This window comes from Felis catus, chromosome C1 (genome assembly GCF_018350175.1).
Source record: "Felis catus isolate Fca126 chromosome C1, F.catus_Fca126_mat1.0, whole genome shotgun sequence".
Taxonomy (NCBI): Eukaryota; Metazoa; Chordata; class Mammalia; order Carnivora; family Felidae; genus Felis; species Felis catus.
Window position 1 is genome coordinate 156,920,972 of NC_058375.1, and position 21,527 is coordinate 156,942,498.

The 21,527-nt window shown below is 39.8% G+C and overlaps 1 protein-coding gene across 5 annotated transcripts in view; it reads right to left on the reverse strand.

Annotated features, from left to right (window-relative positions):
- The window catches only part of STK39 (serine/threonine kinase 39), a 324,725-nt gene that overhangs the window by 49,245 nt on the left and 253,953 nt on the right, over nucleotides 1-21,527 (reverse strand). For 4 of the 5 annotated variants that reach the window (XM_045033904.1, XM_023259427.2, XM_045033901.1 and 1 more), the window contains 2 exons: nucleotides 20,650-20,702; nucleotides 16,286-16,354 (listed from right to left, as the gene is read on the reverse strand). In XM_045033904.1, coding sequence (XP_044889839.1) covers nucleotides 16,286-16,354; nucleotides 20,650-20,702 — 122 coding nt within the window. Of the gene's footprint in view, nucleotides 1-14,691; nucleotides 14,733-16,285; nucleotides 16,355-20,649; nucleotides 20,703-21,527 lie in introns of those variants that run through there. The other variant, XM_045033903.1, reaches the window with a different exon arrangement.

Sequence of the window (21,527 nt, forward strand, 5' to 3'; positions counted from 1 at the left end):
CTTGAGTGAATGGCAAGAGAGAACATACCAATACCTAAGATGTTACTAAAAAGTTACAGAGCTTCCCATTTGCTATGAGCATAAGGAAACCACGGTCTCAAATATTATGTGAACTTAATTTGCTCTTGAAACACTATGTATCTGCAAGAATTGCTGCACTGTCAATAACCACCTTCTCACCTACCAAGAATAAGGTAGTACTTCAGACTGGGTATATAGTAAACAATATTCACAATAGTTACTAGTAAAGAAATACCAACATTACTGATTTCAGTATTTATGTATGATGCTAAATTCCAAATAATTAAATATAATTTCATACAGTGTCTTTTATTGAGATGAACTTCACATAACAGTAACTCTTTTAAAATGAACAACTGGGTGGTTTAGTACATGCAAAACATTGTGCAACCACCGCCTCTGTCTAGTTCCAAGGCGTTCTCATCACTCCAGAAGAAAACCCCATACCCATTAAGCAGTCATTCTCCATTCCTGCGTCCCCCTGGCTCCCAGCAGCCACTGATCCATTTTCTGTCTCTATGGATTTATCTATTCTGGATATTTCATATAAATGGAAACATAATATGTGACCTGTGTCTAGCTTCTTTCACTTAGCATAATGCTTTCAAGGTTCATTTCATAGAATTTTAATAAACTTAAAAATTATGCCAGAAAGAACGTTGATTTTAGAACTCCCTGGAGAGAGTCTCCAGTACCACTATAGAGACTCTATAATGGGCCCACACAAAGAAAAGTATATTAGACAAAGTTAAGGCCTCCCGGTCATAAAACTCAACTATACAAACACAGAATAAGAGTATGTTGGGGAAGTAGCATCCAGATGGAAAAAAAGATTGCCAGTGGGGATGCAGCAGGGAGCAATATGCTGCAAATATATCAGTAACAATTAAATCTCGATGAGGAGTAAGACTGCAGTGTTTTACCCACTTCTTGTTTTTGCAAATTTGAATTATTTCATAATAAAACATTTAACAACTTAACAAAGTAGTTTACTCTGCTATCAAGTGAAGTATAAGAAATGGTATTTATATTACCTGAAATTCTAGTATAGCATTTGATGCCATTAGTGGAAATGTGGTACTCCCATTATGTATAAGCTCTGAAACCCCCAAATCACATTAGGACTCTGGAGTCTGTACAGGATAATGATGGACACTGCCCTACAGAAGGATACAGAAAAACTAGAAGAGTATGGCAAGAGATGAGATAGAGGAGGTTTAAATCAGTCTATTGCCACTGAAGAAAGTTCATTAGGAAGAAGAAATAAAGGTGGGCTTTGAAGCAGTATTTGAATTCTGCACTGAGCAGAAATCAAAACAGAATGGGTCTGGCTCCACATCAAGACCTCCCAGTCAGCAAGTCACCAATGAGCAGGAGCCTCACACAAGAAGCAGCTCCTTGGCAGTGGAGACAGAGGGCCAGGGGACATCCTCAAATGCTGCTGCTCCCTCCAAGCCCCTTGGTCAGGGACTTCGGTCGGTGCAGACACACAGGGCCCCGGGCACAGAGGCGCTCTGTGCTGGCCATAATCCTCTGTTGGGACCATTTTGAATTTATTATTCTTCGAATAAGGGACCCCATATTTTCATTCTGTGCTTGGCCCTGCAAATCGCATTGCCAGTTCTGTATGTAGGTACAGAAGATGCAGTCAGTTATTTAAATAATTACAGGACATATCAGTTAATGGAGCCTGTATAAAATTGGAGGCTAAATAGAGTTCTGTACAGTAATTTCTATGCCATTCAATGTTTTTATTATCTCTACTCCCCTACTCCAGAAATTTTGGAAAGCTTTTATTTCCCTAGCAAGTACTGCATAGAGAAGGTAAAAAAGGGATGGCCAGTGCTATCAGACAGCTTTACTAGTTTATAAACACTCTAGAAATCACCACTGCGAGAAAACATTGTCTCAGCTCCGTATCCAGATCACCAAGACAAAGGTTAGTTCAACAAGAACTTACTTTACTATGCCTGTGTTCTGAACATCAGGCTAACCTGAATGCCTACTTTAATTTAGGTAATTAGAGTATTAGTCCCTGAAAGAAATTTCACTAAATTCTACTGCAATTAATGGACTTGAAATGGCAAGTCTGCTTTAACCCAAAGAACATGAATATTTTATATCTTCTGTACTCTACTATAATGAAAATAGTTCTACTGTATATATTAGTGCTACCTTAGCCCACACCATAATTTGTGTGAGATTAAGGCAATATTATGAAATGGAAAATATACTTCATTCTTCTTGGGAATATACATGAAGGCATATATCTGCAATTAATGTCCAAGTCTTTCCTTTTCCAGAAATCCTAATTTCCCTTTGATACAATAATTGGATTCAGAATTACTAGAAGGCATCTCTGAAGCTCTCCTGGTCCCTAAACATTAACTTACAAGTCACTTTCCAATGCCCTCAAAGTTAAATGAACACAGAATGTTGAAACATCATTTCAGCTTTTAATTCTCAAGTCCTCCAGAACTACTGCCCTGTCCTTCTGTGGTTCCTACACAGCTCAGCCAAGTGGGAATCAAGTCCAGGCAACAAAGGGATCTGAGCCCATGTAAACTGTGCATACAGACTCCCTGCAGGTGAATGAGGCTAGAAGAAAGCATTTATTTGCCCTCTTTGATTTAAAAAAAAAAAAAAAAGGCAGAAAAGGTTCAAGTTCTATACTTTACCTACATAGTGACTCAATTGAAAATTGAACGGCTAGGGTTTGGTTTTAACAAGGCACTATGGTGAATGGCTATTTACAAGGTCCTGTACCATCTGGCCCTGGTGTTCTGGTTGAGGCCTTATTTCACATCACCCTCTCCTCATTCACCTGATCTGCCCACACTGGTCATGTTTTACCAAGGTCATTATCTCTGCACAAGCCATACCTCTGCCCTGTGTGACCAGGCTGAATCTAAGAGTTCACCCACATGTTTCTTCCTCAGAGGGGCTGACTCTGCTCTTGGCATCTAAATGAGGACCCTTATTTATTACTTTCTTTATAGCACAAAAGAGCACCTTTTTCCTTCAGAGCACGTCTCACAATTTCTAATGTTACCCACACCTGTGTCTTCCTCTCCTGTTACACTGGGAGCTTCATGGAGACAAGAACTCTGTTTTGTTCATTTGGTGTAGTTGGCACAGAGTAGATTACATGCTCTGTTTATTGAATAAATGAAGTAGGGCAGCTTCGGGGCCTGCATGACAAAGTGTGGTAGAAGGCCCTTGTTCCCACTTCTGCATGGAGGCAAGTACCACTCTGGCCCGATAATAAGGAAGTGCCCAAGGACCTTCAAAAAACAGCACCACTGTTGTGGGCACTGGGTCCCTCATGCTGGGTGATATTTCACCAGTGAGGATGCTTCAGTCTCTTGGGCAGGGAACAAGGGGAGCCAGTGAGCCCACCGCATGGCAACCAGCAAGACAAAGCAATGTGGCCCCTGGGACACATTCCTTTGGGGACTCAGTAATATCCCAGGGGAATTTCTGTTCTCCTTGGCTAACAGCTATTTGGTCTGTAGACATTTGAAATACATGGATATTTCAGACTATGGCAAGAAGCCTGAGGTGTTATATCTAATAATTGCTAACTACAGAAAGCACCGTTCAGTTATTTTAAGTATAAAGTTCTATGTTTTTGATGTTAAAGAAAAATCCACCCTAAGAAAATATCAAAAATTTCTCATACTGATTCCTTACCTGGTAACAATTTTTATGAGCATTGAAGCTAACCCTTTTTTTTTTTTTAATTTTTTTTTCAACGTTTATTTATTTTTGGGACAGAGAGAGACAGAGCATGAACGGGGGAGGGGCAGAGAGAGAGGGAGACACAGAATCGGAAACAGGCTCCAGGCTCCGAGCCATCAGCCCAGAGCTTGACGCGGGGCTCGAACTCACGGACCGCGAGATCGTGACCTGGCTGAAGTCAGACGCTTAACCGACTGCGCCACCCAGGCGCCCCCTTTTTTTTTTTTTTTTTTTTTTTTTTTTTTTTTTTTAAGAAATCCTGAGAGCTCCAGCAGGAGCTGAGAAGCCCATAAGTCAGACCAATCTATAAGGTTTTGTTTTGTTTTTTAATTTTTTATTTTTGAGAAAGCATGAGCAGGGACGGGGCAGACAGAGGGGGGCAGAGGATCTGAAGGGGGTTCTGCGCTGACAACAGTGAGCTCAATGTGGGGCTCAAATTCACAAACTGTGAGATCACGACCGAAGCCTGAAGTTGGATGCTCAACCAACTGAGCCACCCAGGTGTCCCCCAGAACTATCTATGTTTTTATGCTTCCCAAGAATAGTGTTGTCCAAATCATGTCCTCTAATTTGTATTCTACCTTTCTATTGGATGTTAAATTTCAAGTGCATGCCATTTTCAATTTACCACTCAGCTCCACTGACAACTACGACAATCAGAAGCAAAACCTTAAGAAAAATATGTGAAGAATTGACAGTCAACTCAGAGGGAAGGGAAGCAAGGTTATAGCCTAAGCAATTTGGAAGCTGTTTCCTGTCCTCCTGGCATTGCATATCACAGGCAGATGAGAAAGAGCAGCTCTGGCAGAATTCTGACCCCAGAACCATTCATCCAGTGAAGAAAGAGGCATGAGCATATTGAGTTTCTAAAGACCCAGCTAACAATCACAAACTGGTAGAAGTCTCAAAATCTGCTACAAATTAGTCCTCCTGGGGGTCTATTACTGAAAAGATACTTTGAATGGGATGTTCTCATTTCAAGTAACAAACCTCTTAAGGCAGACCAACTTCCCTAAGGGTGAAGATTAAGGCATTTTGCTATTAAAAAGTTAGGCACCCCCCACCCCAAAAAGAAAAAAACAAACCTCCCTCCCAAGTCTAACAGGCAACTCCTTCTTTGCAGTCCATCACAGTGTACCTGGCCAGAGGACTGTAGAGCCAGGCCTGTGAGTTTGCACCCACAGTTATTCAAATGTTTTCCTAACTACAAATTCCTACTGGGTGGTCTTTATGTCTCACCCAACATGAAATCCTCCAGGAAAACCAACATTTATAGAATGCTTGCCATGGCTTACACAGTACAGTGGCTACTTCTGATGAACATTGGCTCAGGAACACAACTGGACACAAATGTTGATGATACAATGGGAAAAGTGTAAATGTGATGAAAAAAGACCTAATGCTCAATCTATTACAATGCGGTCAGTCAAGGTCTCTCCTAGCCTTAAAATGAATCTGGGCTGAAAATGTTCTTATACACCTTTTGGATACTCAACCTAGCAGTGCAAGAATAAAAACTAGGTTTTCTTGGGTTTGCAAGAACTTCTTTGTTTTTATAAAATGGTAAGCAAATGCAAGCTACAGGATCAAATAAATGTAAGATTATAATTAGACATGAAGCTAAAAAATAGTGATGACAAGCCCACATTGCATCAAAAATGTTGACCTAATTTTCTTTCTTGGCTTCAAAATTTTTTGATTGGGTAAACAGGGAGTTCTATTTTCTGTTATACAAGAAATTAGGAGGCAGTATATTCTCCTTTATCTCAATTAGTAGAGAAAAAAAAATAGAGAATTGGTTTGGGATTAGGAAATCTGCCTCGAATCTATTAACAAGCACAACTGGGCATGTACTTGTATCTACAATACTGTATTATTGATGGAATAGTTAGGATTCATGTAGGCCCAGAGATTTCTGAAGTGGGTAAATACATACACACACACACACTAACTATAGCCAAAAACAAATCAATCTACTAATAGAATAGACTGTGCAGGAAAAGAGCCATTTAATTTAAATCCTACACAGCTGGTAGTGTTAAAAAAAAATGGATAATATTAGAAAGACCAGGTTTCCTGTACCAGAATAAACCTACTTTACTTTCACTACAAGTAGGGACTGGTAATTTGGAGTTTATTGTAATTTCATAGGCAGAAAGTTCGGCTAGATTGAATACAATCGTCAGGCATATCTGATTCTAGAGTTAAAATACGGATTAACATAAATTAAAACAGGACAATCTGAAGTAATTGAAAAAAGCAAGACTCTGCTAAGTTAGCTCTTTCAATATTTAATCATCAACACTGATTCTAGTCCTTTCCAAAGAACTCGATTTCTGAGTATTTGAGAATTCAGCTAGAAATGGTAGTCATTCATCTGGAGTATCTAGGCCTAATCCATTTGCAAGCTCTTGTTTCACTTAAGTGAAATTAAGTACAGATCCTAACTGGAGTCTATCTATATCAGTGGTTTTAAAAAGGATCCACACCTCCTAACCAAATAAAAAGTGACAAAGTTAATTAGAAAATTAGGGCTTACAGTATGGTTTACTGCTGCACTAATTCATAATCATGTAATAAAGAAACCGAGAACACCTTTGGGGGAAATTACAGATGTTATTTTATGCTTTTCTACAAGTTCCTGGAAATAACATTTGCCCATATTTTGAAAGGCAATTTTAAACTGTCCCCTCCCTAACTCAGAATGTCTTTATAAACAGTAAGTCTGCCAACCCTTACCTGGATATTCAATCATTTTCCATTAGAATTTTCAGATAAGCAGAGGGGGCGACTGGGGCTGACAGTGAACTTCATCACAGGTGTGGGAAGCTTATTTTAGCTTTTGACTTGGTTTCCTAAGAAAACATTTCTTCTGTTTAATTCCCTTAAGGTTTGGGGGAGGGGATGGTCATCAGACTATAAAAAGCATACTCTGTTAAAATAAGAATTATGTTTTAATTCAGTCTGTCTTTCTGTTGCAATCAAATAAACTTAAAAATATATTAACTTAGGTTTGTGACTAAATTAACGTTGAGTGTGTGTTTCTATGTGCTCTGCACATTCTATGTGCTGCTCCCAGCACTGCACAGAACAAACAGCTCTTTCAATATTTAATCATCGACACTGATTCTAGTCCTTTCCAAAGAGCTTGATTTCTGAGTATTTGAGAATTCAGCTAGAAATGGTAGTCATTCATCTGAAAGCATGGTACTTTTATATTAGACAGTTCCAGATTAACACTTGTAAATACTTTAAAATAATTTTTGTATACTAATTTTTCATGTTAAAATAAATTTTCCTATATTGGGAATGATACCTCAATAAAGATTTTTTAATTTTTAAAATTTCTTTTGAAGTTTATTAATTTTTGAGAGAGAGAGACAGAGTGTGAGCAAGGGAGGGGTGGAGAGGGAGACACAGAATCCAAAGCAGGCTCTAGGCTCTGAGCTGTCAGCACAGAGCCTGATGCAGGGCTCGAATTCACAAACTGTAAGATCATTACCTGGGCCTAAGTCAGATGCTTAATGACTGAGCCACCAGGCACTTCTAAAGGTATTTTAAAATAGAAAAAAAAAAACAAAACAAAACAGATACTTGGGAAGCCAGGAGCAATGAGCTACAATCAAATTTGTAGGGGCACATTTCGAATGTTTAAAACCCTATGTACCATATTAAACCGCTCAACATTTATTTCTGATAAATATATGTAAGGAAAAACAATCAGTATAGTTCTCCCAAGCCACTTAGAGTCCTTAATTCCTTACACTATTAAACATACAGACAACTTTTAATCAGGAATCACTCAACTGTATTTATTGACATCATTCAACTAACCCCAACCCTGTCTAAAACCCAGAAAGGGCTTCAGGACTTTTCTTCCGTTTTTATAATCTGTCACCACTTTAAAATCATAGTCCAGTTGTATAATAGAGACAATATTTTTTAGTGGAAGTTTTCCTTTACTGAATTTCAACATCAGTAAACATCACAGCATAATCACCGAACTGAATATAAGAGAATATGTTCACTCCTTCCCAAGAGTTTCATTGTAAAAGCATAGTGCTCCTCAATAAATCCCAGATCACTCACAACAGACTAAAATATCCCTGGCTATAGCTGAGGGAAGAAGGCACTTCACACACCCAACCATATGCTCACGAATGAGCAAAGTTCTGTTGCTTACATACTTTGGAGACTCAAGACACTTTGCCATTATCTAGAAATAAAAGCTGAAGGGCCACTGGGGACCTCCTGCAACCTGGACAGCAGCAGTTCTCATAAAAACTGTACTGACTCATTATGGTAAAAAATTTATACCAATGAAGCTTCTCCACACATCTCTACCATTTATACACACTCCAATTTTAAAACGTCAACTGGTACAGTTTTTTTAAAATTTTTTTTAATGTTTATTTATTTTTGAGAGAGGCAGAGACAGAATGCAAGTGGGGTAGGGGCAGAGAGAGAGGGAGACACAGGATCCAAAACAGGCTCCAGGCTCTGAGCTGTCAGCACAGAGCCCGATGCAGGGCTCGAACTCATGAATTGCGAGATCATGACCTGAGACGAAGTCAGATGTTTAACTGACTGAGCCACCCAGGCGCCCCCAACTGGTACAGTTTTAAAACAGACTCTTAAAAAGTAGAATCAAATAAGGCAAAAAAAAAAAAAAAAAGCAACAAAGATTAGTGAGATTGGAAAAGATACAGATGACACAATAAGCTAAAAACACTTTCCAAAGGTTACGGAAGCAGAAAAGAAAGCAGCAGCCATGAGATCCTACTGTGTATTAGAATCACCTGGGATGCTTGTTAAAAAATGCAAATTTGGGGGCACCTGGGTGGCTCAGTCGGTTAAATGTCTGGACTCTTGAGTTCAGCTTGGGGCATGATCTCACGATTGTGAGATCAAGCCCCACATCCAGCTCCATGCTGAGTGTGGAGCCTGCTTAAGATTCTCTCTCCCTCTCCCTCTGCCCCTCCCCACATGCTCTCTCTCAAACAAACAAACAAACAAACAAACAAACAAACAAATAAAAGCAAATTTCTACACTCATAAGCCCAAGACTCCAGGCTCTAGGCTGGAATCAGAAATGTGGCTCTAGGCTGGAATCCAGAAATGTGCATTTTTCATAAGCACTCAAGAAAAGAGTGATATGGGCATGTCAGGGTCCATGCTGAGACAAACACTGGAGCTTCAGCAAGTGCAAGAAGAAAGAATGCCTTCTGGAACCACCATACTTCCTTCCTGAGAGGCAAGACGCTAAAGTCGTGTGAGAAGTCTATTCTTATGGAAGAGAAAAAGGTGAAGGGGGCAGAAAGATAGGAAAACATCCTTCAGTTTTGAGAAGGTACAACAATATATATAAATTATCAATCCATGGACTATTGCAGCATTAAGTCTGCCAAATGAGGTTAAATGTATTCCTTTATCCGCAGGCATATTTATTAAGTGTGTGGCAAGGATGGTAGAGGTTCAATAAAGCAGAAGACAGGCCTTGCCCTAAAGGCGCTCTTAGCCTCCAGACAAAGAGAAGGCAGGCACCAGAAAGCAGAGCAGGATGAAAGCCACGTGTCTCTAAAGGTAAAATACAGTTCTCTGGAATTCACACGAGGAAAAGCTGTCCTGGATCTGTTATGGGGGGGGGCAAGCATCAGAGAAGCCTGCATGGAGATGGCATTTATGGTGCTTCTTGAAGGGCAGACAGGTTTTGAACAGGATTCTAGTGTGCAGGAAAAGAGCACTCCGGGGTCATGAACACATGTCCGAAAGTCCACTGAGAGCGCTTTGAGAATACACATAGCTATTATCAGCTTCCAGTGCAGTAAGAACCAGTCGGCTAGGCTGAAGCTCCACCAAAGGAAAATTGCATAAATGAATGCAGAAACACAGCTCGCTTCTCAGGAAACAGAAATTCTAACATCTGGTTCTAAACTCCACTTACGGGAAAAAATATATACACACATGTTGTTAAAAGCCAGGAAATGGTGGTATAAAGACCCAGCAAGGAAGTCAGCAGGCACTTGGAAAGGCAGCTGCTGAGCAGCCACCTCCCCCCAGGTTCACCCACTGTGGAATCCGGCCCCTGGATAGGACCCCTGGAGGAGCCCCTGAGCAGGACAGACAAGTGGCTAGGTTAGCACCCATCACTGTTCCCTCTACTGCCGAGGTTCTAACACCCATTCAAAACAGACTCAAAAATATCATGGATCACAAGGCCTGAACAAAATTCAGAACTTTTGCTGTGTCTTGAACGTGAATTGGGTGTTACATTTTCCCCTCCCCTGTGCTGCTACTGCAGAGAAAACTTCTGATTGGCTGGTTTTCAAGGAGGAGGCAAAGGAAACAAGTTTCTCTGCTGCTTCACTGTATCAGGGATCCTTGGGATCCTTCTTAGAAACAACTGAAATGGGGACTCAGAACTGGTCTCTCTTGAGCTGTCAGCCATCCCAGCCAGGCAAGATAAGCAAACGCATACATGCATATCACCAACTTTTGCATCTTACAAAGTTAACCTTTTTTTTCTTTTTTTCAAACCAACACTCCCCCAGGAGGCCTTGTCAATCTATCACTTTCCACTAACACAGGGCCTAAAAACATCTCCTGTTCCTTGCCCAAGGTAGCGCTGCATTTAAGCACAACTGAAGTGGGTTTATGATTGCAGTCTACAAACAGTGCATTGAATCTCTGCACTGCTCTGCTTCTGCACAAAAACAATCACTCCATGTCACTACACCATTCCTTCTTCAATCCAAACTGTGGTTTGTAAAGGTTCCCACACTAAAGGCAAATTACCCTGAAGCCAGGTGCTGAAGACTTGTAACGTATGCTTGCTACATTATAATAAAAGTCTATAATAAAAGTCATAACATTCATTGCTCCATAACATATACTATTGCTTCTTTCAGGTTTTGTTTTTTTTTTTTAATGTTGCCCTAAGCATGTCTAATTCAGGAGAAAATTCTGATGGGGGAAAAAAGATTTTTAACCTATTTAAATGGTAGCTGCTTTATATTATGGAAGATGGAAAATTACACATTAAGAAATCATTCAAACCTCTAGATGCCAATGCTCTAAGCTTAACTGGACTACTTTTTCTTTGTATAGTTGTCAAGTTGAACACATTTCATATTTATATAATACTACTTGAATTCTGCACTCTCAAAAGTAAGATTCTTAAAAACCTGGGATCCTGGGATCAAAATACCCTTTGTTTCCAAAGTAAATGAGATACCAGTGTATTTAAAAATGGTATTTGTTTATCTCTAACAAGGATTCACAGAGTGCCAACTATATGAAGTACAAAGTTTGGGACAGTGGGAGCAGAACAGTTAAGAAAACAGATAAAAATCCTAGCCTTTAAGGAACTTATGTTCCAGGGAAAACCTATGTGGTTAACTAAATAAATGAAGCAGATAGCCTGTTAGACAGGGAGAGACTTAGTAAAATGATTAAATGAGGAGGCGGGGGCACCTGGGTGGCTGTCGGTCGAGCGTACAACTCTTGATTTTGGCTCAGGTCACGATCTCACAGTTTGTGAGTTTGAGCCCTGCACTGGGCTCTGTGCTGATGGCACAGAGCCTGCTTGGGATTCTCTCACTCTCTCTTTCTGCCCCTCCCCTGCTCATGCTCTGTCTCCTTCTCAAAAATAAATAAATAAACTTAAAAAGTTTTTTTTTTAAATAAATGAGGAAGGGGTGTGGGGGTTGGGCTGCAATTTTAAGTAGGCTGGTCAAGGAAGGCCCCTTTAAGAGGCAGTATTTAGGGGCGTCTGGGTGGCTCAGTCAGTCAGTTGAGCGTCCGACTTTGGCTCAGGTCATGATCTCACGGCTCGTGAGTTTGAGCCCTGTGTCGGGCTCTGTGCTGACAGCTCAGAGCCTGCAGTCTGCTTCATATTCTGGGTCTCCCTCTCTCTCTCTGCCCCTCCCCCACTCATGCTGTCTCTGTCTCTCAAAAATAAACAAACATTAAAAAAACAATTCTATTTTAAAAAGAGGCAGTATTTAGACTCTAGGAGGTAGACAGGTGTCCTAGGGAAGGAATATCCCGGAAGAAAGAATGGCAAGTAAAAAAGCTGATGTGGAATGAGCAACAGAGAGAAGAAGAGAGGGATGTCCGAGAAGTGACAGGGGTGGATCATGTAGGGGACTGTAAGCCACTGAGATGTGGGATGGAAAGCCACTAGAGGTTTTTATTTCAAACATTAATGTAATCTGGCTTTTTTTGTTTAAATTGAGGTAAGTGTACAATCAGTGGTTTTTAGTACAGTCACAAGGTTGTGCAACATTACCACCTCTAATTCCAGAAGAACTTCATCACCCCAAAAAGAAACCCCATGCCCATTAGCAGTCACTCCCGTTCCCCCGCCCCCTTGCCACCAGTGTCCCCCTCAGGCCCTGGCAACCACTAATCTACTTTCTGACTCTATGGATTTGCATATTCTGGTCATTTCATATAAATGGAATCACACTACATGTGGCCTTACTTTTACGTCTGGCTTACTTTTTACATGCATGTCTCTGGATGCTGCGAAGGGAACAGGCTGAAAGGCAGCAAAGACAGAAGCTGGAGGACCAGCAAAGGGAAGAATGCAGTAATTCAACTGAGAGATGAAAGAGGCTTGACATTGGATGGGAAGCAAGATGGGAATAATGGCCATTACATTCTGGTAAACTGGATGTCAGGTATGAGAGAAAGGGAAGTCAAGGACAATGCAGGCTCTCAGCTGGAGCACCGGAGAAGAGATGACATCAACCCAGGGAGCAGGCTGGGGGAGGGGCAGATTGAGAGGACACAGCAGGGGCTGGATTCTGGAGATGTTAATTACACCTGGGATGCTACTAGCCTTTCATGAGAAGATACCACAAAAGGAACTGGACAGGAGTCCGGAATTCAAAGGAGAGGTCTGGGCTGGAGAAACACATTTGGGAATTAGAGAATGAAAACATTAATACCACGAAACTAGGGGAGATCACCAAGGGAGTGATTATTATATAAAAGAGGGGACGCCCAACAAAAGGGTCCTTGAGCATGTCAATATTTACAGGTCAGAGAGATGAGGAGCAACCAATGAAAAAGACTGAGAAGGAAACACCAATAAGGTGGGAGAACCAAGAATGAAATCTTAAAAACCAATGAAAAAAGTTATCACGGCAAAAGGCACTGTCTGCTCTGTCCAGGGCTGCTCATGTGCCACATAGTGGGAGGCGGCGGGGGCGGGGGGGTGGTTGTGGGGGGACTGAGAACAAACCACTGGGCTGAGGAACCAGGAACACAGCAAGCTGTCATTCACAGAGCACAGATCCTCCCTCTATCGCTCTGGGTCACTCTGCTCCAGCCACACCCACCTGTGCTTTGACACTTCACGCGCCAGGTGAGCGCCCTCCCCGGGTGCAGCTTTGCCAAGGCACAGCCTGAGTGGAGAGGGAAGGTCAAAGGCCTGACCACAGTGGGCTCAGGAGACAGTGGGAGGAAAAGGATTACAGTCAAGGGCAATTCTTTTGAGGAGTTTAGCTGTAAGGGGGATGGGTGGAGGGAAATAGCTATAATGGGGCTGGGGCAAAGACAGGGCTTTCTGTAAGATGCGAGAAATACAAATGTAAAGAGGGAGGTAGATGATAAAGGAGAGAGCACAGAATTGCTGGGACTGGTTTCAGGAAGACAGTTAAGCACACTTTATCTGTTTATCAAATAGTCTGCAGTTAAAATACAAAGCATCTACTGGTGTATGAAAAGCAAGTAAAGATTTGCTTTTCATTTTTCCAAGAGAAACAAAAAAAAAACATCATTTAAAATGATCTGGATCTACTTTTCAAGGCTGAAGACATTGGATTGATTGTACACAGAAGGTCAGGGTCAGGGTTAGGCTCTGGGCTTAGAGTCCTAAGATGCAAGTTCAAAGACCATGACAAGTTACAACATCCCAGAATCTTTTGACCTCCCCTTTTCATCCATTAAATACTGATTAAAAACAACCTGTCCTTTCTACTTTATGTAACTGATGAACTAATCAAATGAAATACACAAACACTGTAAGGCATTATCCAAAAATGTAAGGCTAATTTTTAGTGCTATTAGATAAGGAGGAATTGCATATGCTTGGCCTTATTCCAACACCTTATACTTTAGCTCCAATTAGGGGGGAAAAGCCAAAATAAAAATATTTGGCAGAATAAGTAAAGTATGAAAAAATAAAGGCTATCTGATATTGTATTTAAAACACACTCAATAAATTGTACAGGAATTTTGCCTTAATTTCCTCTTTTACAGAACTTAACAACCCCAAATCCTTTAGTTTAGATTCAACTGAGACTGAGGCAAAAAAAGAAGTATACTAAATTTGACTGAAGGCTTGAAGCAAGCCCATGCTTACAAAAAAGATGTAACCTAGTATCTTTCCATGAATCTCTCTTATTCTCCATGTTCCTTACCACCTGCCAGGATTAACTCAAGTCAAAAGGCTTTCATCCTTAACTTCTTGGCCAATAACAGACATTAGTAGGTATTTAAAATAAGTTTAAGATTATTATATTTATTAATTAATTTTTATTTCAGGCTGTATAGTGTATGGATCATAGTTCTTGCTAATCTTGGTCAAGCCATGAACTTTTCTCCTTATTTTGTCAGGTCAACCAGGAAACAAAGGCGTGTGCTCACTTTTTCTAATGAGAATAAAGAGCATCTATCTTTGCCAAGGAACTGTTAACATAAACAATTCTGAGATGGAATTTACGGTAGACACCAAAGCTGAACTCACCTCATTGTTCAAGCTCTCCCTCACATTTGATCAGAACATTTTGCTAAGAACTCAGCTGGCCATGATATCTCCCAAGATTTTAAAGGAAAGTGTGAGAGACAGAAAATATCAAGAGATACATACATACCTATGTATATGTATGTATGCCACTTTGCTTTAAACTATGTCTCTCTCTCTTTATATATGCATCACTTGGCAGAGGCATCAGAGCTTCCTTGGGAAATCACATACAATTGAAAGGAAAAAGAGCTTAATTATATCTAATTATAAAGTATCTTCACCTTTATGACATATTGTTTGTATGTCAATAACATATTAAAGGGGCACCTCCGTGGCTCAGTCAGGTAAGAGTCAACTCTTAATTTTGGCTCAGGTCATAATTTCACAGTTTGGTTTCAGGGATCGAGCCCCATGTTGGGCTCCACCTGAGAGCCCGGAACCTGCTTGGGATTCTCTCTCCCCCTATGTCTCTGCCTCTCCCCCACTTGCACTCTCTTTTCTCTCTCAAAATAAATAAACATTAAAAAATTAACAGATACTGATTCTTTACTGAGAATCCTAATCTGCCACTAAAACCTCAGTTACTCTCAAAAATAATTCATTTATATAATGACCTGCATTGTAGTTTACAGGAACAGATTACTCTGATGGGGAAGCATATCCACGTAAAGCTCCCTCAGTTACAAACTCCAACAGCACTGGGGAAAGGGTTTATTTTGAGCAAGTGATTTTTTTTTAAGTTAAAACACATCAATTATGGGGCCCAAAGTCATTTTAAGCATCATTTTTAATTCGGTTATTTTTGAAGAAAGTTTGATCATAATACACATTACCCTAATATGATGTTATAATAATTATTAACAATATAATTAATTAATGTCATTGTTACCATTAGTACAATGTTAACTAATCTTGATTACTTAGGGTCATCAATATGAATACCCAGCAATGGACTACATTATGAAATCTTCACAAATAGGATTATCTAAGGAGCATGGAGCTTCTCACCCTCACCCTACAGGCTACACTTTTTCTTAGATGATAGTGTCTATCTCTTACAGCTTTCCTGCCCCCTCCCTCCATGCCATGCAGGGAGGCCTCCAGTCATCTCCTGCTCCCGAAAGCAAGCCTCTCTATAGTGGGCACCCCATCTCCATGCAGCTATCTGTTTATTCTCAAAGCAGTAGAAACAGTTATGTGTCCAAAGAGAAGTGCCTCGGTCCCAATCCAGCTGCATGGCTCCAGAAAACACATGGAATCCCTTCAGGAATTTGTGTCCTTGTCCACACAATGAAAGAACTGTCCTGAATGATCTCTTAAGTCACATCCAACCTTAAGACCTTGTGATTCATCTTGCTAATGGCTCGGAAAACTAGTATCTAAGTTCATTAGAACTGTGCCCAAAGAAGGAACAGAGAAAACTCTGACAGAGGACCTCAGAGGTTCCTGTGCTTTGGTATGTGGAATTTATGCCATCTTATTTTTCTATATCATAGACTTTTGGGTCTTCTAGGCTCTTCTTTACATTTCCAGTAAGTGAGGCTCTTATTAAATGGGACAGAATTACAGTAAGAGTTTTTAAAAAAGAAAATGAAATAGGAGTCTTACACAGTTCTTCCACATAAAAGATAAGAATTCAAGACACAATTTTCAAACGTCCAGAGTAAATTATTCCTTTATGAAAACTTTTGTTTCTGAATGCATTTACATTTGATAGACCAACAAAAAGACACTGTATACGGGAAAATATACGGGAAAATGATTTACCTATAACTACATCATGACCATCAACCAAGCCAGCAGAGAAGAGCTCCTGAGATACGCCATCTGCTGTATCTGTCCAAATGTGAAATGAATACGTATTAGTGACCGTAAAATAAAAAGCAACAACCCATTACAGTGTAAAAGATGTATTTTTCATTTACAAAAATCACCTATGTGTGTTTTAATTCAACAATTTGGATTCTATCAGAAGGAAAGATCAGAAGTGATGTGAAATATATTTTGCCATATGTAATTTGCATCTTTGCATTCATTCAACAGAGGTTATGCACAAAATTATTATTTCATTTTTAGTGAACCAAAAAACATTTTCCCTTTGGCTACTATCTGAATTAATCCTCAAATGTACCTCTGTAAGTTAGCTCATAACTGGCCCCAATGACACTGCTTTTCTTTCTTGCCAAGGTTAATTCCAGCCATCATCAATCCTTTTCTATCATTAGTAGCCACTGAGTCAGAATTTATGGCAAAGGTTGAACAGGTAGCACTTGACACAACCTTATATTTGATACAAACAGCCTTTGAGCTTGTTGGACTATTAAGATGAGCTATTTAAATTTATGCTATTAAGAAACTCCTTTCACATGACATTGATCATTTGATAGCAACAGATTCATTCTCTTAGAAAATGTGGTTGAATAAAAGAATGTAGTTTCTCAGTGATAAGTGACAGGAGTTAGGGATCTCATAAAGATGGGACAGGCTGTATCAAATGAATATAACCAAAATTACTTGAAAGGCTACGAATGAACATGGTAATAGTGAGAAGTCTGTTTGAAGACTTTGTAAAGAGAAATTGATAAATGGCAGTGTGCTCAAAAGAACCACTATGAACCTCCATGTCTTCCCAAAGGACATGACACGGTCCCCATGGCCTTCTGACATTATCACAAACATCCAGAACTGTAGATGGGTAGGAAGAAACTGGCTCAGCAGCTGGTAATAACCTAGATGAAGGTTTAACTTAAGTGTCTTGCAAAGTCAGGCAGCACCTCAAAGTATTGCTGGTGAATCAAACAAGCGTCTAAACTGAATTGCAGTTTGTCATACCTGAGGCTGCCCTCAGTGTGTGTGTGTGTGTGTGTGTGTGTGTGTGTGTGTGTGTGTGTGTGTGTTTCTATGCTCACACGAGTGTGTCGCTAAAGGTAAAATTATCTTTCACATTTGTGGGCTTTAATATGCTTAGTCCAGTGTGTGACACATAGTAATTACTCAATAAATGGTTAACTGTGATGATGATGTGCAGCCAAAGCTCATCTGAAATGTACCCCACGCTCTACTGCACTTTCTTTCTCCCTTTCATACATGGCCCAATTTCCCAGACCTCCAATAAAAAACCTGAGGGCCAATGGATACTCTTTGTACATCCAAAGAAAATGTCGCATTCCATCATTTTACTCATTCCATTCTACAATGAATGACATGGAATATAACATGAGGGAAATGTTAAAGAAAAAGAAAGGAATTTTAACTACACTGTGAGATTCCACGTCACGGGGGCTAATGTTGGGGCTTGTCCTTATTATTAGAAGTACAAAAACACCTTATAAAATTCTCTCAGGGATAAAATGATCCCATGGCATGGAATCTAGGGTGGAATAATGAGAGGCTCTACTCTGCATGTGATTTAGCTTTGTGAAGTCGACACTCAGCCACATAATCTCATCCTCCTGATGCCACTGGAAACTTGACTACAAAAAGTATATTGAATTAAAGTGCCTACCTAGGCAGTGATTACATTTCTACTGACTGATCGTCGGTTAAAGCATCTGGATGTGTTACTACCACCTCCAAAGTATCAATAAGATCTAAGAATTTACAATCGCAGAATGTAGTTGAAAATGGAATAATCAAGCAAATCCACATTGTGGGCTAGCACTAAAACAGTACCAAAGCAAATGACATTCTCAAATGATTCAAGTTTCCAGCATCTCCTATTTTCAGGACTCCTGAATATTAGATGAATCACATTAAAATAGCACAAGGGTCATGTTGGCCATTTTGATCCAAAATAGAAATATTCCATGCTTGTGTGCCATTAAGCAGTTATCATGTAGGCATGTAAGTAATATATCAGTAAAGTTAGGAACAGGAACTTGAAGGTAATTGGTGATTTATTCTTCTTTAAGCTGCTTAAACATTCCTAATGTGCAAACAGGTTAAATAATCATAAAGAATTACATATGCTCTAGTTTCCAGAGTATAAAGTAAAATAATAAATGCAGAGGGCTTACTCTCAAATGAAGACAGAATATTGGATATGTTCATGTTATACATTCTATGCTATATTACACATTTATGTATGCATAGAGCACAGATGTATGTATATGTACGTATGCACGCACACATGCATGCACAGATGTAGTGTAGACACCATCTGAACGAAAAGACAGCATCAGTATTCACAGAGGTATGGTGATATATTCATGGTGTTTCCATTACTAATGGCCTGTGCTCACTGCCCTGCGATGGCTGGCTATCCTCAGGAAGCCAACACTAAGGTTTCTATCTGGTAAACAAAAGCAGACTCTTAACCTACAATGGCAAACGAGGCTGCTTATGCCAGCACAAAGGGCTAGGTAATGCTGATAGGGCCATCTTCCCCCTCCCCAAATCCTCAGTTCAGAAATTCATTTCTTTGCTATCCCTTAAAATTAAAATTAATTTTATTGCCTCTGTAAATTTTAGATAATTAGATGGAAAAAAAAAAACCCAACCTTTAAATAAGAAGTTGTTCTTTTACTTATTGTACTTGAAACATTTATTATGGAATTACTAGATTTTGTCACAGTATTGGCTGGTCAACATTCTTATATTAAGAGACAAAATAGAGAGCTTCTGGGTAACAGTAACTGGTGCTGTACAATTTCACAGACTGGCTCCAAACTGTCAAAGATGGATGTTCCCAGAAGAAAGATCAATTAGCAAATTTGTTTAGGCCTTTTTAAAATATATAGTTTGTAAGAGGTACTTCGTATGTTAGTTTAATTCAAATATACTGGGAATCATAAAATCTTTAGGCTGACAGGGGACTAGAAATCAGGGCCAGTGTGCCTTGACCACATATGGCCCAGGAACATATTTTTTTGGCCAGCAGTGTTTTTTTGTTTTGTTTTACACTGAACGTGAACAGACAGAACTGCCTGGTTTCCTGAAGGTCACACCCCCTCCCCTCCCTGTCAACCCCAAACATTTGCTTTGGCTCCTGTACACATCTGAGTTTGTGTCTTCTTACAGGTTCTAATAGTAGGGAGGTCAAAGCAGTCAAGTGATTAACCAGGTAACATGCTAGAAACTTTCAGATTTTCAAAATTTTAGGAAATCAAATTTAATCAAATCAAAATGTACATGGGGCTCTAATACGTAAAATAATTAGACTGTTGTTAGTTTATATATATTAATATAATCAAGTGTATGAGCCTAATGTATTTTGTTTTAACAATAAAACGGAATGTATTTTAGAAGGTTTTCAATAGAGACACTGAGGCCGCTTTCACATATTTAAAAATCTGAAACCGTCAAGAAGAAGAGTCACAGTCTCAGCATCAGCATCTGATTTTCAGCTCTCTGGGTTGTTCTGGTTATACACTAAAGGGAGGAAGTAGCGATTTTTGCTTAACAACTAATCTTGCGGTCCCCAAAGCCTGTTCGTAGATGTTATTTATCCATTAATTAACCAAAACTACTGGAGATTCTCCTGGATGGCAGGCATTTGCCAAGTGCTAACGATACCACGAAATGCGACATAGTTCTAGAAACTCCAGGCATCCAGGAGCTGAGAGAGCAACCAGTCTAGCCTTTAAGCTGTTTCACTAACTATTTACAATATTAAAATTGTATTTAGAAGCAAGAATGGCAATGTGCCTACCAAAGTGTACCAACAGAGGCCACAGACATTCCTCCCTCCACACAGGCTTCATATAATATGAACTGAGAGCAGAGGGGCAAAGCGGATCCCTTTTTTGTGTGACAGCTCGTTTGTTGCTCACCTCTCATTAGGATTGCTCTCTGTTACCCATTACACTCACCATAACGTCCTTTAAGCCCTGTGTCCCCTTGCCAGTACTTGTTCTCATGGTTGAGCTAACATAGGTAATTTGTACATGTATGTAAACCACGCAGCATGCCACAGAAACTCATGTAGGCAGTAGTGGCTCGGTTTGGATTCCCCACAATTATTGCAAATCCTTCACTGCTTCTCTCCTTCCTGCCTTCCTTCCTTCCCTCCATCCTCCTTTCTTCATTTTTAAAGAAAGCATTTTCAAATAGCAGATTATAACCACACACTTGTAATGAATTTCTTAAAGGCTCTTTGCAGCAATAAGATAATAATTTCAATTAAAACTTACCTCTTCCTGGAGTAAACTCAAATCGTATGTCATTAAGTTCCTTTCTGGAGTTTCTGAAATATATAACATGTAGCACATTAAAATCCAACGAAGTGTAGTTTCATCAAACTAAATGTATTCCAATCTTTACAAGATGCTACTAATAGGTAGATAGTGTTTTACAATTTTGGGTTACCTCTGGGTACTTCCTCAAATGGGAGAGATAGTTATGACAATAATAAAGGGAGATATTTAAATGACTAAATTTACCTATATAAACATGTTTATTTCCTAAAATTCCAAAAATAAAACATTCTTTTATAAAATCTATACTAAATCAATAACCTTCAATGTAGTTCCATAATTAAAAATTTCAGAAGATTTTCGTCGGGAATAAATAATATTCAATACACTTTTCATATTTTTCCTGAAAATAGCATTTTATCAAATTATTTTTAAAAAGTTAGGGGCGCCTGGGTGGCGCAGTCGGTTAAGCGTCCGACTTCAGCCAGGTCACGATCTCGCGGTCCGTGAGTTCGAGCCCCGCATCAGGCTCTGGGCTGACGGCTCAGAGCCTGGAGCCTGTTTCCGATTCTGTGTCTCCCTCTCTCTCTGCCCCTCCCCCGTTCATGCTCTGTCTCTCTCTGTCCCAAAAAATAAATAAACGTTGAAAAAAAAAATTAAAAAAGAAAAAAGTGAAACAAACAAGGGTGCCTGGGTGGCTCAGTTGGTTAAGCATCCAACTTCGGCTCAGGTCATGATCCCATGGTTCGTGAGTTTGAGCCCCACGTCTCTGCTGAGCTGCTTCAGATCCTCGGTCTCGCTCTCTGCCCTCCCCCGCTCATGCTCTCTCTCTCTCTCAAAAATAAATAAACGTTTTAAAAAAAACATTAAAAAAA